At 39.6% G+C, this 21,191-nt stretch overlaps 1 protein-coding gene across 5 annotated transcripts in view; it reads left to right on the forward strand.

The window, feature by feature from the left end:
- The window catches only part of KLHL13 (kelch like family member 13), a 266,417-nt gene extending 245,449 nt beyond the window's left edge, over positions 1-20,968 (forward strand). For 3 of the 5 annotated variants that reach the window (XM_029606698.1, XM_029606702.1, XM_029606701.1), the window contains 2 exons: positions 4,789-4,902; positions 17,983-20,968. In XM_029606698.1, coding sequence (XP_029462558.1) covers positions 4,789-4,902; positions 17,983-18,470 — 602 coding nt within the window. In that variant the 3' untranslated portion in view covers positions 18,471-20,968. The remainder of the gene's footprint in view (positions 1-4,788; positions 4,903-17,982) is intronic. The other 2 variants (XM_029606699.1, XM_029606700.1) reach the window with 1 other exon arrangement.
- Positions 20,969-21,191: the final 223 nt, after the last annotated feature.

Here is a 21,191-nt window from a genome sequence, read left to right on the forward strand (position 1 = left end):
TGATGTTTTTGCTGGCGGGGCATACAGTGTGCCTTTGTATGGGCTTCTGATGGGTCTAGAAGATGTATGAGGTTGAAGTTGAGTGCTTAAGATGATAGGAGCGAGTTTGTGAGTTGCTTTTTGAACGATTGTGAGAACTTTAAAGAGGATCCTGTGTTTAATGGGAAGCCAGTGAAGGTTACGGAGGATTGGGGTGATATGTTCTCTTTTGTTGGAGTTTGTGAGGATTCTGGCGGCGGCGTTCTGTACCATCTGTAAAGGTTTGATAGAGTTTGTGGGGAGTCAGAGTAGAAGGGAGTTGCAATAATCGAGCTTAGTTAGTATGATGGATTGGAGTACTATCCGGAAGTCATTGAAGTGAAGGAGGGGTTTTAGCTTTCTGAGTACTTGCAGTTTGTAAAAGCAGTCCTTTGTGGTCGTGTTTATAAATTATTTTAGGTTTAAATTGTTGTCTATCCAGGCTCCTAGATCCCTGACATCAGGAGAGAACTTGCTGTTTGAGTTTGTTGATTGAGAGGAGCTTGATGAGATGGTGGTAGGGGGGGGGGGGTCATGGGAGATAATGAGCATTTCTGTTTTATTGGCATTCAATACTAAGTTAAGGCTAGAGAGTAGGTCTTTGATTGGCTGAAGGCAGTCATTCCAATAGGTGATAGTTTTTTGGAGGGATTCTTTGATCGGGATAAGGATTTGTATGTCATCCACGTAGAGGTAATGGATAAGCTTAAGGTTTGCAAGTAGGTGGCAGAGAGGGAGGAGGTAGATATTGAAGAGTGTGGGTGAAAGTGAAGATCCTTGAGGGACTCCTTGGTCTGTAAAGACGGGATGGGATTCCTTGTTGTTTATCCTGACTTTATAGCATCTGTTGCTCAAGAAGGACTGAAACCAATTGAGAGCTGAGCCTTTGATGCCTATGTTGGCTAGTTGGTCTAAAAGTATTGTGTGTTTTACCGTGTCAAAAGCAGCAGACAAATCTAAAAGAACAAGCAGGTAGGATTGTTTTTTCTCCAGGTTTACAAGGATGGTGTCCGTGAGTGATAGTAGGAGAGACTCGGTGTTTAGTGATTTGCGAAAGCCGTACTGAGCCGGCGACAGGATGCTATGATCTTCCAGATATTCTGACAGTTGCTTGTTGACAATTTTTTCCATCAATTTGGCAATGAGAGGTAAGTTTGCGATTGGTTGGAAGTTAGCTGGGTCCGATGGAGAGGCATTAGGTTTTTTTAGCAGAGGTTTGAGGATTGCCAATTTTAACTGGTTAGGTACTAGGCCTTGAGATACAGATGTGTTAATAATCTCAGAAATTATTTTTGAGATGGGGTTCGGGATGGCGATGAGCAGGTTTGTTGGTATTGGGTCTGATGGGTGGGAGGATGGTTTGAGTTTCTTGAGGGTATTTTCTATCTCAAGAGAAGAGGTGGGCTCAAATGACTCTAGACTCGCATTATGTTGAGGTAGGGTTATGAGATGGTGTATTGGGGGAGGCTGTTGGTTGTGAGAGAATAGGTAAGGTTGGAGATTTTTGTCTTGAAATAATTGGCGAGTTTGTTGGCTGTGTTGAGTGCTTGGTGGTCTGGAATGGTTGGAGGAGGTGATTTGGTAAGTGAAGAGACGTAGGAAAAAGTGCCTTTGAGTCGAAAATGAAGTTGTGGATTTTTTTTTGCGTAGAAGTCTTTTTTGGTTCTAAGGATGGCGTTCCTGTATGTGTTGAGAAGGGATTTGTAGATAGTGTGTGACAAAGTGGTTGGGTTTTTTCTCTAGCTTTGTTCTTTATTTCTTAGTTTGCTTGAGGGATTTAAGTTCAGGGGTAAACCAAGGTTTTCTATTGTCCAATGCGGGTTGTATGGTTTTGGTTGAAGTTGGGCAGATTTGATCCGCAATTTTATTGGTGAGATTGATCCATGAGGTGGTTGCTGTGGTTGCATCTGTGAGGTCTAGTTGGTTTAGAGCTTTGGATAACTTTTTGCTGAGTAGGTCTAGTGAACTTGGTTTCCTGAAATGGATGGTGGATTTGTTGGAGACTTTAGGTGGTGGATTTTTTTATCTTAAGGGTCGTGTAGATGACCCGGTGGTCTGACCAGGGAACTGGCGAGCAGGTGGGATTGGAGTAGATGGTAAAGCTATCGTTAATGAAGATGAGGTCCAATGTATGGCCTGCCTTGTGGGTGGGGTCGTTGACAATTTGAGTGAAGCCCAAGTGACTGATTGAGGAGTGAACTGTTACGCAGTTGATGGATTGAGGAGAAGTGTCTACATGCAGGTTAAAGTCTCCTAGGATTATTGCGGGTTTGTCGGCGTTAAAGTGTTTGGCTATAAGCTAAATCAAAGGAGAGGTGTCTGATTCTAGGGTTCCTGGTGGGGCGTGGATGAGGGCTAATTGAAGTTGTTCCGATTTAAAGAGGGAGAATTCTAGTTTGGTGGAGGTGTTTGTTTGTTATAGAGTTATGCCTAGTCCTTTTTTTGCTGCCAAGAGGAGCCCTCCACCTCTTTTTTTTGGGTCTGGGGACTGAGAAGAGGTCTTAAGATTGCGTGGGAAGCTGGTTTGTTAGGACAATATCTGTATGTTTTAACTAGGTTTCTGTGATTGCACAGATGTCAGGGTTGACTTCTATAAGATAATCATTGAGGATGTGTGGTTTTGTTTGGAGAGCGACTGAGCGTTAAATAGAGTTAGAGTGAACAAAGAGAGACCTAGGAGTTGTGTAATTGGCGATATCATTATTGGGATTAGCCTTTGTTGACGTGCAACGTGATGGTATGCAGGTTTTAGGTGCATTCTTATTTTGTTCCAAAATGGCATTCATGATTGTAATTCAACAATGGCCTAGATTTATCAAAATGCGATAATTTTTGCATGAATAATGTCCGTGATAAGGAAAAGGGGCATGGCTATGATGATTTTAGACTTACCACACCACGCACTATCTTAGTGCTTCACATATGTAGTTTATCGTGACTTGGGTTAACCTTTTACTCCCAGCGATATTTGTGCTTCGCTACAAAAGTTAAAAGTGTGCAAGAGGTGTGGTCATTGTTAAAAAAAAAAAAAAATACCATCCTAGAAGCACAGTCCAGATGTATTTCACACATTAAGAAAGTTGGAAAGAAGGCAAAACGATTACCGGCATTGTTAAAAGGGGAGGTGAAAGAAGCTATTTTAGCCAAAAGATCTTCATTCAAAAATTGGAAGAAGGATCCAACAGAAGAAAATAGGATAAAGCATAAACATTGGCAAGTTAAATGTAAGACATTGATAAGACAGGCTAAGAGAGAATTTGAAAAGAAGTTGGCCGTAGAGGCAAAAACTCACAGTAAACACTTTTTAAAATATATCCAAAGCAGAAAGCCTGTGAGGGAGTCAGATGGACCGTTAGATGATCGAGGAGTTTAAGGGGCACTTAGGCCATCGCAGAAAGATTAAATGATTTCTTTGCTTCGGTGTTTACTGAAGAGGATGTTGGGGAGGTACCAGTACTGGAGAAGGTTTTCATGGGTAATGATTCAGATGGACTGAACCAAATCACGGTGAACCTAGAAGATGTGATAGACCTGATTAACCAACTGAAGAGTAGTAAATCACCTGGTCCGGATGGTATACACCCAGAGTTCTGAAGGAGCTAAAAAATGAAATTTCAGACCTATTAGTAAAAATTTGTAACCTATCATTAAAATCATCCATTGTACCTGAAGACTGGAGGATAGCGAATGTAACCCCAATATTTAAAAAGGGCTCCAGGGGCGATCCAGGAAACTACAGACCGGTTAGCCTGACTTCAGTGCCAGGAAAAATAGTGGAAAGTGTTCTAAACATCAAAATCACAGAACATATAGAAAGACATGGTTTAATGGAACAAAGTCAGCAAAGTCTTGCCTCACAAATCTGCTTCACGTTTTTGAAGGAGTTAATAAACATGTGGATAAAAGTGAACCGGTAGATGTAGTGTACTTGGATTTTCAGAAGTCATTTGACGAAGTTCCTCATGAGAGGCTTCTAGGAAAAGTAAAAAGTCATGGGATAGGTGGCGATGTCCTTTCGTGGATTATAAACTGGCTAAAAGACAGGAAACAAAAGAGTAGGATTAAATGGACAATTTTCTCAGTGGAAGGGAGTGGGCAGTGGAGTGCCTCAGGGATCTGTATTGGGACCCTTACTTTTCAATATATTTATAAATGATCTGGAAAGAAATACGACGAGTGAGATAATCAAATTTGCAGATGACACAAAATTGTTCAGAGTAATTAAATCACAAGCAGATTGTGATAAATTGCAGGAAGACCTTGTGAGACTGGAAAATTGGGCATCAAAATGGCAGATGAAATTTAATGTGGATAAGTGCAAGGTGATTCATATAGGGAAAAAAAACCCATGCTATAATTACACAACGTTAGGTTCCATATTAGGTGCTACAACCCAAGAAAGAGATCTAGGCGTCATAGTGGCTAACACATTGAGATTGTCGGTTCAGTGTGCTGCAGCAGTCAAAAAAGCAAACAGAATGTTGGGAATTATTAGAAAGGGAATGGTGAATAAAATGGAAAATGTCATAATGCCGAGGGGGGATATGATAGAGGTGTTTAAAATCATGAGAGGTCTAGAGAAATAGCTTGAGTAATTTCTCTTTGAAAATTTTCCTAAACTATGGTACAAGCGCCTGTGTAGTTTTAACATTTATACATTAGTTGCAGTATTAATGCTTTATGAATGTATGAATGTCTAATCATTTTTTTTAAAAACACAATACATTTTATTGTGCAACTATTTTAAATTGTGATTTCTTTTCTAAACAGCCACAGTAGAGTGTTACAACCCAAGAATGAACGAATGGAGTTATGTGGCAAAAATGAATGAACCACATTATGGTCATGCTGGGACAGTTTATGGGGGATTGATGTACATTTCAGGTAAGGATACATTTGTGTATATTATTTATATAAGGCAAATAGTCTTCACATAAAAATAAATGTTCAAGAAGAGTTAAATAAAATTCCAGGAACTATTACTAATTTCTTTTTATTTTTAATCTGCTGTTCTATTTGGAATTAGAATACATTGATGCAACAGATAACCACTGGCTGGTCAATTATGACTGATATCTGTGTTAACTGCTATTACAGTTACTGTGTTAACAGTTTGGTTGGGCACATGTGTGAATCCTCTTTCCTTGGTCTCAAGAAACAAAGCGGAAGCTGATCCAAGATGGCTGAAAGCAATGAACACGAGGAAATGGATCGGTAAAATAGGACTTTATTGAATCTTGCCAGACTCTGGCCGAGTTTCGCTCAACGAGCTGCCTCAGGGGCTTAAGAGCCACTTAAATTGGCACCATCATGAACACATTATTACTGAGAAACATGAATATCTCGTATGCTGCTGTTGCATATTAGAGAAATATTCATCAGCAGAAACAAACTACCTGCTGCTCACCTTTACGAGATATTCATGTTTCTCAGTAATAATGAGTTCGTGATGGTGCCATTTTAAGTGGCTCTTAAACCCCTGAGGCAGCTCGTTGAGTGAAACTCGGCCAGAGTCGGGCAAGATTCAATAAAGTCCTATTTTACCGATCCATTTCCTCTTTCCTTGGGCAACGATGTTGGGATACAATACTAAATCTCTGGACAACCCCAAACCTCTGTGTTTTTGTGTGTGTGTATATATGTGTATGTGTGTATATATAATATGTATCTCTATCTATCTATCCTTATATAGATAGCTAGATAGATAGAGATACATATTAGATATACACACATGGGGTAGATTTTAAAACCCCTGCGCGCCGGCGCCCTTATTTTGCATAGGCCGCCGGCGCGCACAAAGCCCCAGGACGTGCGTAAGTCCCGGGGCTTCCTAAAAGGGGCGGGAGGGGGCGTGTCCGGGGGCATGTCTGGGGGCAGGGGGCGGTCCGGGGGCGTGGTGACAGTTCAGGGGCGGGCCGGGAGGGCGGTCCCGAGTCCCCTGGCACTGCAGCCTGTGCCGGGGGATGCCGGGGCGGCGCGCACAAGTTACGCCTGCTTCAAGTAGGCGTAACTTGCCCAACAAAGGTGGGGGGGGGGGAATTTAGGTAGGGCTGGGGGGTGGGGTAGATAGGGGAAGGTTGGGGGACGCGGAAGGAAAGTTCCCTCCAAGGCCGCTCCGATTTCGGATCGGCCTTGGAGGGAACGGAGGCAGGCTGCGTGGCTCGGCGCGCGCAGGCTGCCGACTTTGCGCAACCTTGCACGCGCCGACCCCGGCTTTTATAAGATACGTGCGGCTACGCGCGTATCTTATAAAATCTGGTGTACTTTTGTTCGCGCGCGTATTTTTTGAAGATCTACCTCATACTGTATATATCCATGAAACAGCACCTCAGTTCCCTGCGACCAGTATCATGTCCCAAACCATTCCCAGCAGGAAAGTAATTCCAATAGTTACTCTGTTGTATTGATTATATTTATTTTTTTATATGCTGGTCTGGCTGAGATCCAGCATTTTTGCATAGACAAGATACAAGTACATTGGCAGATAATCTGTTCACTAATTGATTCATGTTAAACGAGTGTCCTTTCCTTTTCTTATCACCATCAGAGATTTCTTTCTCTTCCTATATTCCTGCATCTCCTTATCCGTCTGCGTCCCATGAATTAAGATAACAGCTTATTACTCATCTTGTATCTCAATAATATATCCATCTGCTACAAAATGATGAATTTCATATGACGTAAACTCACAACCATAGCAACTATGTTTATGAAACATACATGAACAAATAATCCTGAGCTTAGAATGTTCTCAGGAACTAAGATGAATATGACACAGTAATTAAAGACATCTTGGTGCCATCCAGCAAGTAAGATATATTGTTTACATTTTGCTGAACTTTTTTGGCTTCTCAGCATAATTTAGCCTAGATTCTGTCTCTGCATTACAGTTTCACTTATTTTTAACATAATTACTGATAACCTTTTCAGACCTGTATGGATTCCCACATTCCCAAACCTTTCTTATCTTATGATCTTATATTATCTTCAGAGAGCTTACTGAGTTCTTTGTTATGTGTTATGAACAGAGCCTTTTCCCTGGCCAGCCCCACCCTGTGGAACTCTATGCCCCCAGACTTGCGCACTGAAACATCTACTCCTATATTAAAAAAAAAAGCTAAAAACCTGGCTATTCTTACAGGCCTACCCCTCCCTCAACAACCATCCTCCTGATGTCCCCCCAAACGGTGTATAATGCATTCCTTGCACCACCATTTACAATGTGCTTCTGCTGACTTTTCTCTCTCAACTCCCTTCTCCCCATTCATTTCCTTATATATTTACAGTGCTTTACATGTATTATCCTCACAATGTACGCTTGTTAACTTTTCCTTCATCTGCTCCCAATTTAGGAACCTCCGTTCCCTGTAAATAGTTACCCAGTTTCTGTTTGCTGATGTTTATCTATTGTATGCAAAGTTTACTGTTCTATGTAATGGCAGTGCCAAATGTTCTGTTTAATGACACTGTCAAAAAGTTTTAGTTTTCTGGAAACCGATACGATGTGCAAACGGCTATCGGTATATAAAAACCTTTAAATAAATAAAATAAATAAATAAATGTATGATTCTGCATCTGTCTTCCTCGGTGACGAAATTTCACTTTATCATGTGAGGCAAATGTTCTGGACACTCACCTTAGAGATGAGCTATATCTGGTAGGCACTACTACCCTAAATTGTGTGGCCACGGACAGGTCCTCTGTCTTCTGATGTGTTGACACATGGTCTGATGATTGAAATATGCAGAGAGGAAGTACTAGTAGAAAAAAAGTTATATGGAACCAATTTCTTTTTCCAATCAGAATTATAGTAGTACTATATTGCTTTAAATATATAGCTCTTAAAAGCTTTTGCTCTTACATCGTCAGAAATAAGGAATACAAATATAGGAATAAAAATTTGTAAACTATGAATTTACCCAGTAAATCTACCCCATTTTCATATACTGTATGTGTGTATAAAATTTTAAAATTCTCCAAAGTTACAATAAGCAAAAATATTTCTTAAAATTTTTGTCTGCAAACTAAGGGCCACATTTACTAAGCATTTTTCCATAGACACAGAATGGGAGAAAAGCCTTGATAAAATTGGGCCCTGAGAGGGCGTTAAAATGGTCTTATTATGAGGAAAAAGCTATACAATGTGTGGTATTTTATTTCACCATATGTTATTTGCAGTATCTCGCAAAAATGTTTTTAATGCTAATTTTTAAGCAAATAGGGAAATCTCAAGCTAATTATGCAGATAAGGGAGTTCCTCTGCTTCTCATGGTAAAATATCATGCAAAAAGAGACAATATATCACAAAAATAGAAAAAAATAACTACAACTTTGGTGTTGTAGTTTCAATTTTGACCTAAAATGTTGCTCAAAATCAGCCATTTCTGTGCGATAATTTTTTTTGTTTACACCCTCTAGACGCACCGATCTAGCTCTAGGCATATTTCTATTAGGCCATATTTTTTCTAGGCAAAATGTTACATAGGAACATAAGATATGCCATACTGGGTAAGACCAAGGGTCCATCAAGCCCAGTATCCTGTCTCTAACAGTGGAGAATCCAAGTCACAATTCCTAGCAAGTACCCATACATTAAATAGATCCCATGCTACTAAAGCTGGCAACAAGCAGTGGCTATTCCCTATTGATTAATAGCAGTTTATGGATTTCTCCTCCAAGAACTTATCCAAATCTTTTTTAAACCCAGCTACACTAGCTGCCTTAACCACATCCTCTGGCAACAAACTGCAGAGCTCAACTGTGTGTTGCATGAGAGAGAATTTTCTCTGATTGGTTTTAAGTGTGCTATTTGCTAACTTCTTAGAGTGTCCCCTAGTCCTTGTATTATCTGAAAAAGTAAATAACTGTTTCACAATTACCCATTCAAGTCCTTTCATGATTTTATAGATCTCTACCATATCCTTCCTCAGCCGTCTCTTCTCCAAACTATTAGGACACTATTTATTTTATTTACGATTTTTATATACCGATGTTCATTTCAAAAAGAGATATCACATCGGTTTACAATAAGGTACAATAGGTAATTCACTATCCCCTAAAAGGGCTTACAATCTAAAATTTTGTACCTGATTACAAAAATAAAATCATCAAAATCAAAGTTCTTAACAATTAAGCAAAAGGTATAACAAGGAGCTTTTTAAACAAATAACACAAAGGGGTGCACAAATGGGAGTGCCCCTTTGTCGCACCCCTTCGGCGCGCGGCGCCTGCTGGCTTGGCGCCTTTCAAACTGCCCGGATCCATTTGCGATGATGTCAGGGGAAGGGGCGGGTCTCAGAATCATGGCTTTCCCCACAGAAATCTCTCCTCAGTTTCAAAGGCAGTTTTTTCAAATTTTTTTTGTCTTTTTACCTTGGATGTTAGCTGTTACAAGGTGATCAGCACTGGTGGGTAGCCCTCCCCATCACAAACCAACTGCAGTGAGAGGGAAGGAAAGCAGAAATTTCTCCAAGGACAAGCAGGATGGGTGTCATCATCGGATGGAGCCCAGCATGGAACTTTGATCTCAAAGAATCTAGAATGTTCAAACATGCCCTTCTGAGCATGTGCAGCTGTAGTCATCACCCCGCTTTCTAGGCAGAGTCCCTCAGTCTCTTTTTTTTTTTTTCCACGGAGCCATGTGTTCACGGGAGCCATGTGTCTCATGGTATTCAGCTTTGCTCTTTCCTCACAGTTTTTGTAAGTGATTTTTTTCTCGAGCTGCAGCTGTTTTCTTTACCTTATAGTAGTTTTATTTCTTTTCCTTTTCCTCCTCCTTTTCTCTGTCTGCCAGTCGCATGGCAAGCCTTAGTAGCTGTACAATCTGGCAGTCTATTTCTATCCCTTATTAATATATATATATATATATATATATAAATCAAAAATAGAGGCAATGTATATATTTCACTTGTGCTTCCTCGTATTACACACAAAAAAAATCCCCCAAAAACAAATTGTTGGGGGAAAAAGGAAAAAAAAGCACTTTGGCTTACAGGTACACCATACCAAAAATCTAGTCTTATTAAAATTAAAATCAATTTATTTATTGTAAATACATTAAGACATTAATTTTTTCAATTAGTTACATAAAACCAATCATGTTAATCACTCCCTTATGATGATATATTACTTGTTACTTCATATACATATCCTTCATATACACATCTTAACAGTTTACCAAAACAATTATATCAACCTTGACCCAACTGTTGATAGCCCTCAACTCTATTCTCCTCCTAACCTCAATCTGTCCCTAAGATCTTTTACATTTCTGTTTCTCTGATGTTAATTGTTGTTGGTCTTTTATATTAGAGATCACCACTCTGTTAGATGTCTTATACAAATATCCTCATAATGGTATTATGCAACCCTTAAACCATATTATAACATAATACATAAATCACTATTTCTACTCAACAATACCACATGTAGATATCTAAAAACATATTTATAACCCCCTCATCCATGGTGTGCCCCGCTTGTATTGTTTTTCTTCTATCCCAACAAGGCCCTTGTTTCGCCCTCCTGGCTTCTTCAGGGGAATTGACTCGAAGAGACCAAACACCAATGAAAAAAATCACTCCCACCTCTTGATTCTAACAATACAGAAAAATAAAGTTACTCACCATACTATAACCCCTGGGATATATAATTTACCCCTATCAATTAAAACCTCCAAAACCATGTAATATCTCTCTCTACCTTTCTCTTCCCACTTAATGATATCACATATATAACATGTAGAATATTAATATGATTGTCATCCATTATGTAAAATAATACAATATTCTTTATTTAAATGCTCATAATTCATTAAAAATTGTAATTGTTAAAGAATTTTTTTACTGAACACACTCCTACCTGAACAAAAAGGAGTGGATCAGAAAAGACACTGGGTTCTATAAGGCCACACGGCTCTTTCTTCACTATTTGACCAAAAAATCTTCCGAACCCTAGTGTGCACCTATAAAAATATTCATAAAGAAAAACCATTTGAGCCACCCTCTCTAATCTTCTCCAATGTAATGATCTTAAATTGCTATCAAATCAAAACATTTTTCATTCAGGTATCGTCCTTATGTACACCTACTATTGGGGCTCTGGGTATGGCATGGATTGAGGGCATCGATGGCATCAACATCAAAGGCGGCTCCAATGGCATCGAACAAGGACCATGGCGCTTGATGGCAGATCTGGTCCCCTAAGATCTTTTACATTTTTGTTGATCTGATGTTAATTGTTGTTGGTCTTTTATATTAGAGATCACCACTCTATGTTAGATGTCTTATACATATATCCTCATAATGGTATTATGTAACCCTTAAACCATATTATAACATAACACATAAATCACTATTTCTACTCAACAATACCACTTACTAGCACAACCACTCTTCAACCTCCATTTATCATAGGAAGGAAAACTGCACACACATAGCTATGTGTATACCAAAGGCTTCTATGCCTTATGAAATATCACCTGTGGACACATCAAATCGCAAAACTCATGCCAAGGGCTTTAAAAAAAACCATGCCCACCCCTCCATGAAACGCAATGAACTTTTCACATACCTTAATATGGACTCAAAATTTTTAAATACTCAAGGCAGGATCAGGGCTTAAAGCTGAAGGCTGACACTATCTCCGTCAACCGTTCTAGTCGGCTCGGGGTAAGTGTTTTAACAAATAATTTGTTCAAAGTTATCCCGGTCGTCCTTCACCATTTAAATGTTTCTACAAGTACTGAAAAAAAGGGAAACAAGCCCCTTATATCAACTTGTTTACTACACTTTTCCTCAACATATTGCAATTTACCCAATATGATGACAACAACACTCACCCTCACCGTCCTTATGGCAGCATCTACGGTCTCACAAAGTCGGTTCATAGCGAGGCTTCCTTCTCAAAGCCTACATATTTATACTCCTCCCCTTCTTTGAAATATGTCCAATCCCACAGCGTCTCTGCTTAAACATCCAATCAGTGCAAATACCCTTCCCATCTTCTCCGCAGTGTCAATCAATCCCTTGGATTGACCGGTAACAAAATGATACACCCGGAATATTTCTTACTATTACTCCTCTCCTAATTACAGCTCCCTCCATGTCCACATTTGATCGCATAATACCCATTTGATACTCACAGCTAACTCCGTTGTGTGTGTACATGTCTTCTCCTTGTTCTATCTATCTTGTACCTTTGTCAGGTGCTGGCAGGACTGACTACATGTAGTCCGTGGGTGATTCTTGTAGACTGCTTAGCCTGGGAACTCATCTGAGTTCTACCTGGGCAGGAGTTACATGTCGTTTCACCAATCTATCGGCATTGATGGAGGTTTTGACAGTGCAGAGGTCGAGGACCACACTGTTCCCGGGGGGGGGGGGGGGGGGGGGGGGGTTGGGGGGAGAGAGCTCATCCTCCCCACATTCAAAGGAACTAGTCTCCATGGGCAGGAGCCCTGGATGACATAGTCCCCCCTACTGCTTGCCGGTGATGGCAGTGCAGTCTACTTGTGAGGGAGTGTGAACAGAACCTGGGCAAGCAGCTTGTTGCTGCACCTTTGGTGCCATGCCAAGTAACTGTTGCCTGTGCACATCTATGACCAGCACACCGTTGATCTGACTCATTGATATCAGGACTGCCATTGAGTGCCATGGTCACCCTTAATGCCATCGAGGTGCTGGTGTGCCCTTGATGCCTTCAGGGTCCATGACCTCTCCATGCTGTAAGTGCCTTCTGTGCCGTAGGTATCTATGGACGTGGCTTGATGCACCATAGTCATCGCTGGGAAACAAAGAAGTTACTGACATCTGAAGGAAAAAGAGAACCGCCCACTGTGACGTCACCACGCTCGGAGTTTCTGCCGTTAAACGACGCCGGTCCACCAGGCGTCGCGCGCCGAAGGGGCGCGACAAAGGGGCTTGCCCCTTTGTGCTCCCCTTCGTGCTCCTTTTAAAATAATTGTATGTATATTTTTGTTAATAATTTTACCTTAGTAATGTTGTGTAGCCTTTTGCTCTATGTACAATTAGTTTGTTACAGATGTTCAATGTATTAGACTAAGGAACTATTTTTCCTGCTTACACTGTTTCATTGTAAACCGGTCTGATATGCATTTGATGCATGAAAATCGGTATATAAAAATCAGAAATAAATAAATAAATAAATCAAGCTCCTTGGGCCTCAGTGTGGCAGAATAACAGCACCGACCTCTAGTGTCGGGGACCAGATCTGCCATCAAGCGCCATGGTCCTTGTTCGATGCCATTGGAGCTGCCTTTGATGTTGATGCCATCGATGCCCTCAATCCTATCGAGGTGCGTGAGTGGCCTCCCTCGAGTCAATCGAACGCCACCCACCACCATGCCATACCCAGAGCCCCAATAGTACTAAGGATGCTGTGTCACACTATTCCTATGCACTCCACTGGGAGTTACTGTGACAGTGGAGCTCAGTATGCACGGTTGGATACAATAATACATCTACTCCAAGCATCTCGGGCAATGGCAGACAGCATTCTCCCTGTCTGTGCAGTTCTCAGTCATGCCAGGTTTCTGCCATCATTGTGTCAAGGCCTCAGCCTCTTCATCAGCTCTTCACCACAAAGTACTGGGGAGCACTGGTGAGGAAGGCGTCATCACACACTCTGTGATCTGCCTTTTGCTTGTGTACAGCCACCGACTCTATCAAGTAGTGCTTGATTCTTGTTGTGCCATGGGATTCTACCCACAAATACTGCGAGTGGGGTCACAGGTGTGCTGCCATCCATAGGATGGGATACCACTGTATAAGTACTGGTAAGTGTTCTTTTACAGCGGAGGGCTCTATTCTCCGGTTACCCTCTACTGTATGGGTGTGTGTGTGTGTGTGTGTTTCCCTCGTTGCAAGCACAACAGGTTGTGTGCTGCAGCTACAGAACTGACCTAGAATTGCATTCCTGGTCGAACCCTAAGGGGAGTAGACACCAGGAGGGTAGTGTCGGGAGTCTTCTCATTCCTCAAAAGAGGAATATATCTTTCGACCCCTTCCATGTCACAAATCCTCTTTGTGGGGAAGCCCTTGGGGCTCCGTCCGTGGGAGGTTTATCACTGAACTGGAGCCTCTTTTCCTTTTGTGAATGTCATGGTAAAGTTCTGTATTAACACTTTTTCTCTACTTTTTCTGTACTTCAGCTATACGTATCTACAATAAAAATATGGCTATCTCACAACAGGTTGAAACTGAACATGAGCAAAACAGAGTTACTTTATCTCTCAACTGTTCCAGACTCAATTCATCAACCACCTCCAACTTTTATGTTCAATAACCAACTCATTACAAGAAAACATTATGCAAAAAACTTGGGTGTAATCATCAACTCCAGACTCGCAATGAATAATAATATATCTGAAATATCTTTTTTCAAAATTCACGTTAAAAAAACTCAAACCATTATTACTTCCAAATGACTTCTGTTTAATTACTCAAGCATTAATCCTATCTGCATTGGACTATTGTAACTCTTTGTATCTCGGCTTACCTCAATCAACGATTTATCCACTACAACTAGTCCAAAACGCAACTGCTCGAATGCTCTGCAACATATCACGTAGCGATCACATCACACCTACTTTACAATATCTACACTGGCTTCCCATTTCATTCAGTATAACTTATAAAATATTGTCTATAATTCATAATCTACTATACAATGTTAACTCTACTTGGTTATGTTCAATACTAAGAATTTACAAGCCCACCAGACAGCTCTGTTCTGTCGATAAGTGTATTCTAGAAATTCCTTCCATAAAATCAGTCAGTTTATCTTTAACACGAAAACGTGCTTTCTCCGTAGCCGGACCCACCTTATGGAACTCTCTTCCAGACCATATCCGTTTGACAATAAACCGCAGAGAATTTAAAAAACTGCTAAAAACATATCTATTCGCACAAGCATATAACTTACAATAAGATTTCTATATAATGTACTATATTTCCACCAACTAACATTGCAATATATTAATTTCTGTATGTATTTTGTGTATTTGATTCTAATTATGTATGTTTTATTTTGTAAACTGCCTAGACGGATAGACTTCTACCCCATTGTGCGGTATATAAAACTTTTAAATAAATACATAAATAAATAAAAACACGCTTTATTTTAACGACATACCACATATTAATACCTCTTCTTTACCACTGTTTTATAAAAGGGAGTAAAGGAGGGGAGAAGGGACAATGTAATAAAGCTAGTATTTCATCAGCTTTATCCAACAAAGCTCATGTAATGATGTTGAATAAGTTTGTTGCCATGGATTTGTGCGAGGAAACTTTCAGTAATACTATTACTCACAGCAAGCCTTAATTATGAAAATTAGCAAAAATGATAAAGTTTAGGAACCACAAATTTTAGAGTAAGTGACAAACAAGGTAAAGCAAGGGATCTGGACCAATGACATGTCAGCTGTTGTATGTCTAGCACTGGTATCCAAGTTGACACGTACAGCAGTATTTCCTAACTCGACCCTGAATGCATACCTAACCACTCAGATTTTCTGCATCACCACAATAAATATGCATGAGATAGATTTGTGTTCACTGGGTCTCCAATGTAGTGATGGAGTTCTGCAGCATTCTTGACACCAGACAATGTTGCATGCCTTAATGAAAAAAAAAAAAATTATTACACATTTTAAGGAGAAGAATTTTCAAAGACATTTCGATGGGTAAAAGGATTTTGCCCACAGAAACGGCCTTTTATAGAATTAGTTGAGGGTTGCATGGAAACTCCATATCTGACTGGGCTGTACTTGAATACTTCTATAAAAATGAAAGTAGTATACTTCAATACACAAAATCCACAAACGTCTTCTATATAGATTGCTTATAGAGCTATATGCGAACAAGATTAGAAACAGAATTAAAGTTAAACTTCAAACAGCACAGCCTCTAACTTGGCAAACACTGCTTCTTGTCATGGTACCAAAGCAGGCACCGGCAGGTGAAAGTTACCAGAAGGAAGTAGTACAATTAATATGATAATTTATATGCTATAGCAGGAAAAATTTATACTGAAAAGAAATTTACAGAATGTTAAAAAAATATATATTAACTGAGAAAATTTTTGGCATAAATTCAAATGATGGGATAACATTCTATTTTCATAAGGCACGATGGTATTTAAATAAAAGATCCAGAATAGTTCTCTCATATTGAGCCTATATTGTCCATCACCACCTCATATGCGAGGAGCAATACACTCCACTTTAAATTATCTAAGGTGTGACCAGTGTCTTAAGAAGTGTTGCACAGCTTTTAGATTCAACCATCCATGTTGCTGAGCATATTCCTCCTTCTGTATAAGCTGGCAATTGCCAACATCCGACCCGACTTTAAAAGGGCCACGCACGTAAAAAACGAGGGTTATGCGTGTGGCCGAGCCGTGCGCATTTTAGAACAGGCCTGGCCATGCACGTAAACCCCATTACACGCTGCAGTGCCGTGCTCTGCAAAAAGGGCGGGCCGAGGAGTGTAGTCTGAGATCGGCGGGGGGGTAGGCCAGGACAGCATGAGCCAGCAGCCGGCCAGCGTGCGGAGATTACTTCTATTCTCAGGGAGCAGTAATTAATTGGAGCGGATTGGGAGGCAACTGGGAAAGGCCCAATTGCGTCTCCACATGTATTTTGCTAAAATCACACCTTAGCGCGCACGAGTTGCGGGCCGGCCCGCACATGTGTGCGCAGATTTTAAAATCCGGCGCACATGTATGCGCAGCCATCAGATTTTATAACATGCACCTGCCGGGAAACAGGTGCACATGGACGCACGCGGTTCTTAAAATCGACCCCATAGTCTCAGTACAAGGTAACAATTTTTATTTAAATATCATTGCACGTCATGGGCTCAGTCTGGAAGTAGAATGGTATTCCATCATCTGAATTTATGCAAAAATATTTTTCGTCATGTAAATTATCACATTATGGCTACTACCTACTTCTGGTAACTTTCGCTTACAGTGCTTGCTTTCTCGCCATGACAAGAAGTGATGTTTGACAAGTTTGACATTCACTTTAATTCTATTTCTAATCTTGATCATATATAGCTTTGTAAGCCATCCATATAGAAGTTATTTGAGGACTTTGTCTATTGAAGTACTTTCATTTTTATAGAAATATTGAAGTGCAGTGATTGAAGAGCACAGTCAGATATAGAGTTTCCTTTTATAAAATTACCCATCTGAGATGTGAATAAACTCACACGTGTATGTTCTGTTCACGTGTAAATTAACCTAGACTAAGCAGAGGTGTTCCCATGGGTGGTGATGAGGGATTTTAACTTGGCACATATATTGGATTTTCAAAAGTATGCACAAAAATGTTTCTGAAAATGTTCTGTGCCCATAATAGCAGGTCTAAATGTGTACAGGTAAATTTGGTAGGGATACTTTTCAAAGTGAACTTAGGCGCATAAGTCCTGTTTGGACTTTGGTGTAACTTGTGCTCATTTTTGCTTTCTAATTTAAGTGGGTTGTTTGAAAATTGCCTTCATATGATTCTTTAATTCCATGGTTACTACCAAATTAGGACTGTACCAAATCCCACACATCCTAATGCATTTAGTTTTGTCTTGAGTACCATAGAGAGCTTCTTACTGTACCAAACAAAACAAAAATCAGTTACTCCTTTTACCTCTCAGATCTTTGTCATCTTGGCAATAGGCTAACTTTGTAATATGGTGAAGTGTTTTCAATTCCAGTACTTCAGGGTAGCAGAGGTTTTGTTTTCAAGGAGACCAAGCTATTCAACTTAGGCTTGTCTTAGACCATGTGTATGCAAATATATCTAATTAATTGTGGCTTTTCTGAAAAGCACAACTTTTTGCCTCCCTTGCTGAGAACTCCTGCTTTATTGTATGATCCATTGTTTAAGTAATGGCTTAATTTTATTTCTGTTTTTACTTGATGAATGTATTTTTCTCCTTGCAGGAGGAATTACCCATGATACTTTCCAAAAGGAACTCATGTGCTTTGACCCTGACACAGATAAATGGACTCAGAAAGCTCCGATGACAACAGTGCGAGGTTTGCACTGCATGTGTACTGTTGGAGACAAACTTTATGTCATTGGTGGAAATCATTTCAGAGGAACTAGCGATTATGATGATGTTCTAAGCTGTGAATACTATTCACCATCATTAGATCAGTGGACTCCAATAGCTGCTATGTTGCGAGGACAGAGTGATGTTGGTGTGGCGGTCTTTGAAAATAAAATCTATGTCGTTGGTGGATATTCTTGGAATAACAGGTGTATGGTGGAAATTGTCCAGAAATATGACCCAGAAAAGGATGAATGGCACAAAGTCTTTGACCTCCCAGAATCCCTTGGTGGGATTCGAGCTTGTACTCTTACAGTTTTTCCACCAGAGGACAACACAGGATCACCATCTAGGGAATCTCCTCTTTCAGCACCTTAAAAATCATCCTTTGACTTTAAGATGTAATAATATCTTGCACTGCATCATGGATCCTCTATAATTTTCCTTCAATATTATCTGTTAGGCGTGGCCTGCAGCAGTCGGTACAAAGTCTTTAATAAAGAGACTGTGAAGTTACTTGTACTGTTTATTTGGCATAGGATGTTTGTCAAGCAGTAAACAAAATGAAAATTGTATTCAACAGAGCCAAATGTTTATCAAATGAAAAGAAAGGCATTGTCTAGCAAATGTTAAAATTAGGTACGTTTTAATGTTGTCTACTGGATGTGAGGTACCTTAAATTAGAAAGCCCAATCAATAAAGCCAGAGAGAGAATGTAGCAAACTTGTAACTGTTAATATCAGATTAAATTTTTTTGTGTGTGACTACAGGTAACAGAGGTGGCCTTCTTCAAACTAAAATGGAACCAATGGGTTGTCAACTGGCATGAGCTACCTCTCTCTTTTCTCACACAGGACTTCTGACATATCTGTTTACTTGTCCCAGTGTTTAGTTCTGGGACCTTGAGCGCATATAATTATTATTTTTAGGCAGACAGAAATTGAGAACTATCAAATAAAATTACTATATAGTAGTGCAAGTGAAATATTTTGGCCCTTTAAATCCTTCGTAGCCAGGTTTGTTTCTCAAAATAATACCTTTTTTTTTCTGTCTTATTTGGATGAAGCAATTACTTTCAGTGGTGACTTTCACCTTTCAAATGTTGAACTGCTGTTTCAAGGAGGGGGAAATTGTATCTCCTTCGTGTTTGTTGCTGTTTCTGCATACTTTGGTGGGGGTGGGGTGGGGAGGGCATAATTTATATGGCGTTTCAGTATAGCTGTAAGGCCTCTTGTACATTTATACTGATCTTGGTTAGATAAGGGCTAGAAACATGTTAACCTTGAACAACTAAATTTGTCATCTGACCAAATTGTTCTTAGGATTAAATTTAGTCTACCTTTTTCCTCCTTTCCTGTTGAAATGACTTGCATATGACTTGTCCTTTGTATAGTCTCAGTTAATAAGGTTATTTAGCACAAAGCACAGCTTCTGCAGGAAAGCTGTTTTTTGCTCAGTGAATTCAGACTACCATGTTTTACCTTCTTTTGTTCAATAAAACTTTTAACTGCAATTATTCAGGCTTAGATACTTCATTAATACCCCTTTTTCATTCTGCAGCCTTGTTGCTTAGATACATGCTGCCCGTATCTATGTGGGTAGCTTCATTTTCAAGGAAACCAATGCACAAATGAACCTCAGTGACTATTGTGACCTACATTTGAGAAACTGCTGTCTTATTTTATTCTCCGTATGTAAATCTGGCACAGTTTAGGAATGAATTTAGAAAAAAATATTTAACTATATTTGAAAACCATTTGGGAGCAAACAGGGGTTTTGTTTATCTTTATGCTTTTGTGCCTGATAACTGACAGGTCTCAACTTGAAATTTGTTAAAGTACTCAGGTATAACTATGCACTCAAAATGCAATAATCTTGACCATCAAAATGCTTTAGAGCATTCTTTCATTTTATCTAAACAAAATAATAATGCTCCTTTTTGGTAAAAATTTGGACTAAAAAAGCAAGTCCTTGGACTATGTTATGTAGGAAAGCATGTACTTTCTAATTTTGATTTTAAAATTATCCTTAACCGCTAAGGGGGCAATTTTCTAACTCTCTGCCTTGGTGCAAAGTCCGTGGGTAATTTGTACCTATGGATCCTTGTACATAATTTTAAAAGGAAGCGTACACTTGTACTTCCCTCTTGAAAATTGTCTGTAGGATCAAAATACCTTTGGATTTTGTACTTGCTCTTTCTGTGGGTGGCATTTTAATGGAAACATTGTGCGTAGATTTGAAAAAATAATCTGTGCATTTTATTTGTCCCCCTCTGACCTAAACATACCTCTGGAACCTCCTACTTGCAGTCCAGCTAAAAGTATGTGTCCTCTGATAGACCACATGTACTATTAGCCAGATTTGTGTGGTTGGGGGGAGAGGAGGGAGGAAGGTGGGTAGAATTTTCAGACAGCCCCTTTACTACCCAAGTAAATTGCTTTGAAAATTGCCCTCACAATGGATATAGTGCTACATAATAGGACTGTGTGCCTACCAATGAGCATTTAAGCACTGATGACTTTATGAATAATTATGCTGAAATATTGTTTTAAAGAGAAATTTTTGTAGTAGTGCAGATTTTAAAGGGAGATTGAAAACACTTCTTAAAATAAATGTTGCTATGGCTATGATTTAATGTTTAAATTAGTTGCATTTAAGAAAAAAAAGTTTCTCCCTCTAAACTTGTCTTTGGCTTGATTCCACATCAACAGCATCATTTTTAGTTTATGCCTTGGCAAGCTGCCAGAGGAATGATTGTAAAATTAATAATGTTACCAGGCAATAGCTTTACTTTAAAATGCAGTAACAGGAGAGAGAAGCCAATGTTTGCTCCATTGCAATGTCATTTTTAATAAATATATCCATGCACATTTAAACCTTTTTTTCCAAACTTTTTCTTGAATGTTTTACTATAGGAATCAAACTGGTGCATACATAGTTGGTGGCATCAAAATTTCTGCAACAAGGAAAAAGGCAAGATGATAAGCACTCCAGATATTGGAAACAATAGTGCTAAATCATTTCTGCAAAGTAATTATGGATGCTTAACAGTTCAACAGACAAAATAGTTCACCAGCCAGATGTTAGTAATCGAGAGAA

The sequence above is a fragment of the Rhinatrema bivittatum genome, chromosome 6, assembly GCF_901001135.1.
Source record: "Rhinatrema bivittatum chromosome 6, aRhiBiv1.1, whole genome shotgun sequence".
NCBI classification, from domain to species: domain Eukaryota; kingdom Metazoa; phylum Chordata; class Amphibia; order Gymnophiona; family Rhinatrematidae; genus Rhinatrema; species Rhinatrema bivittatum.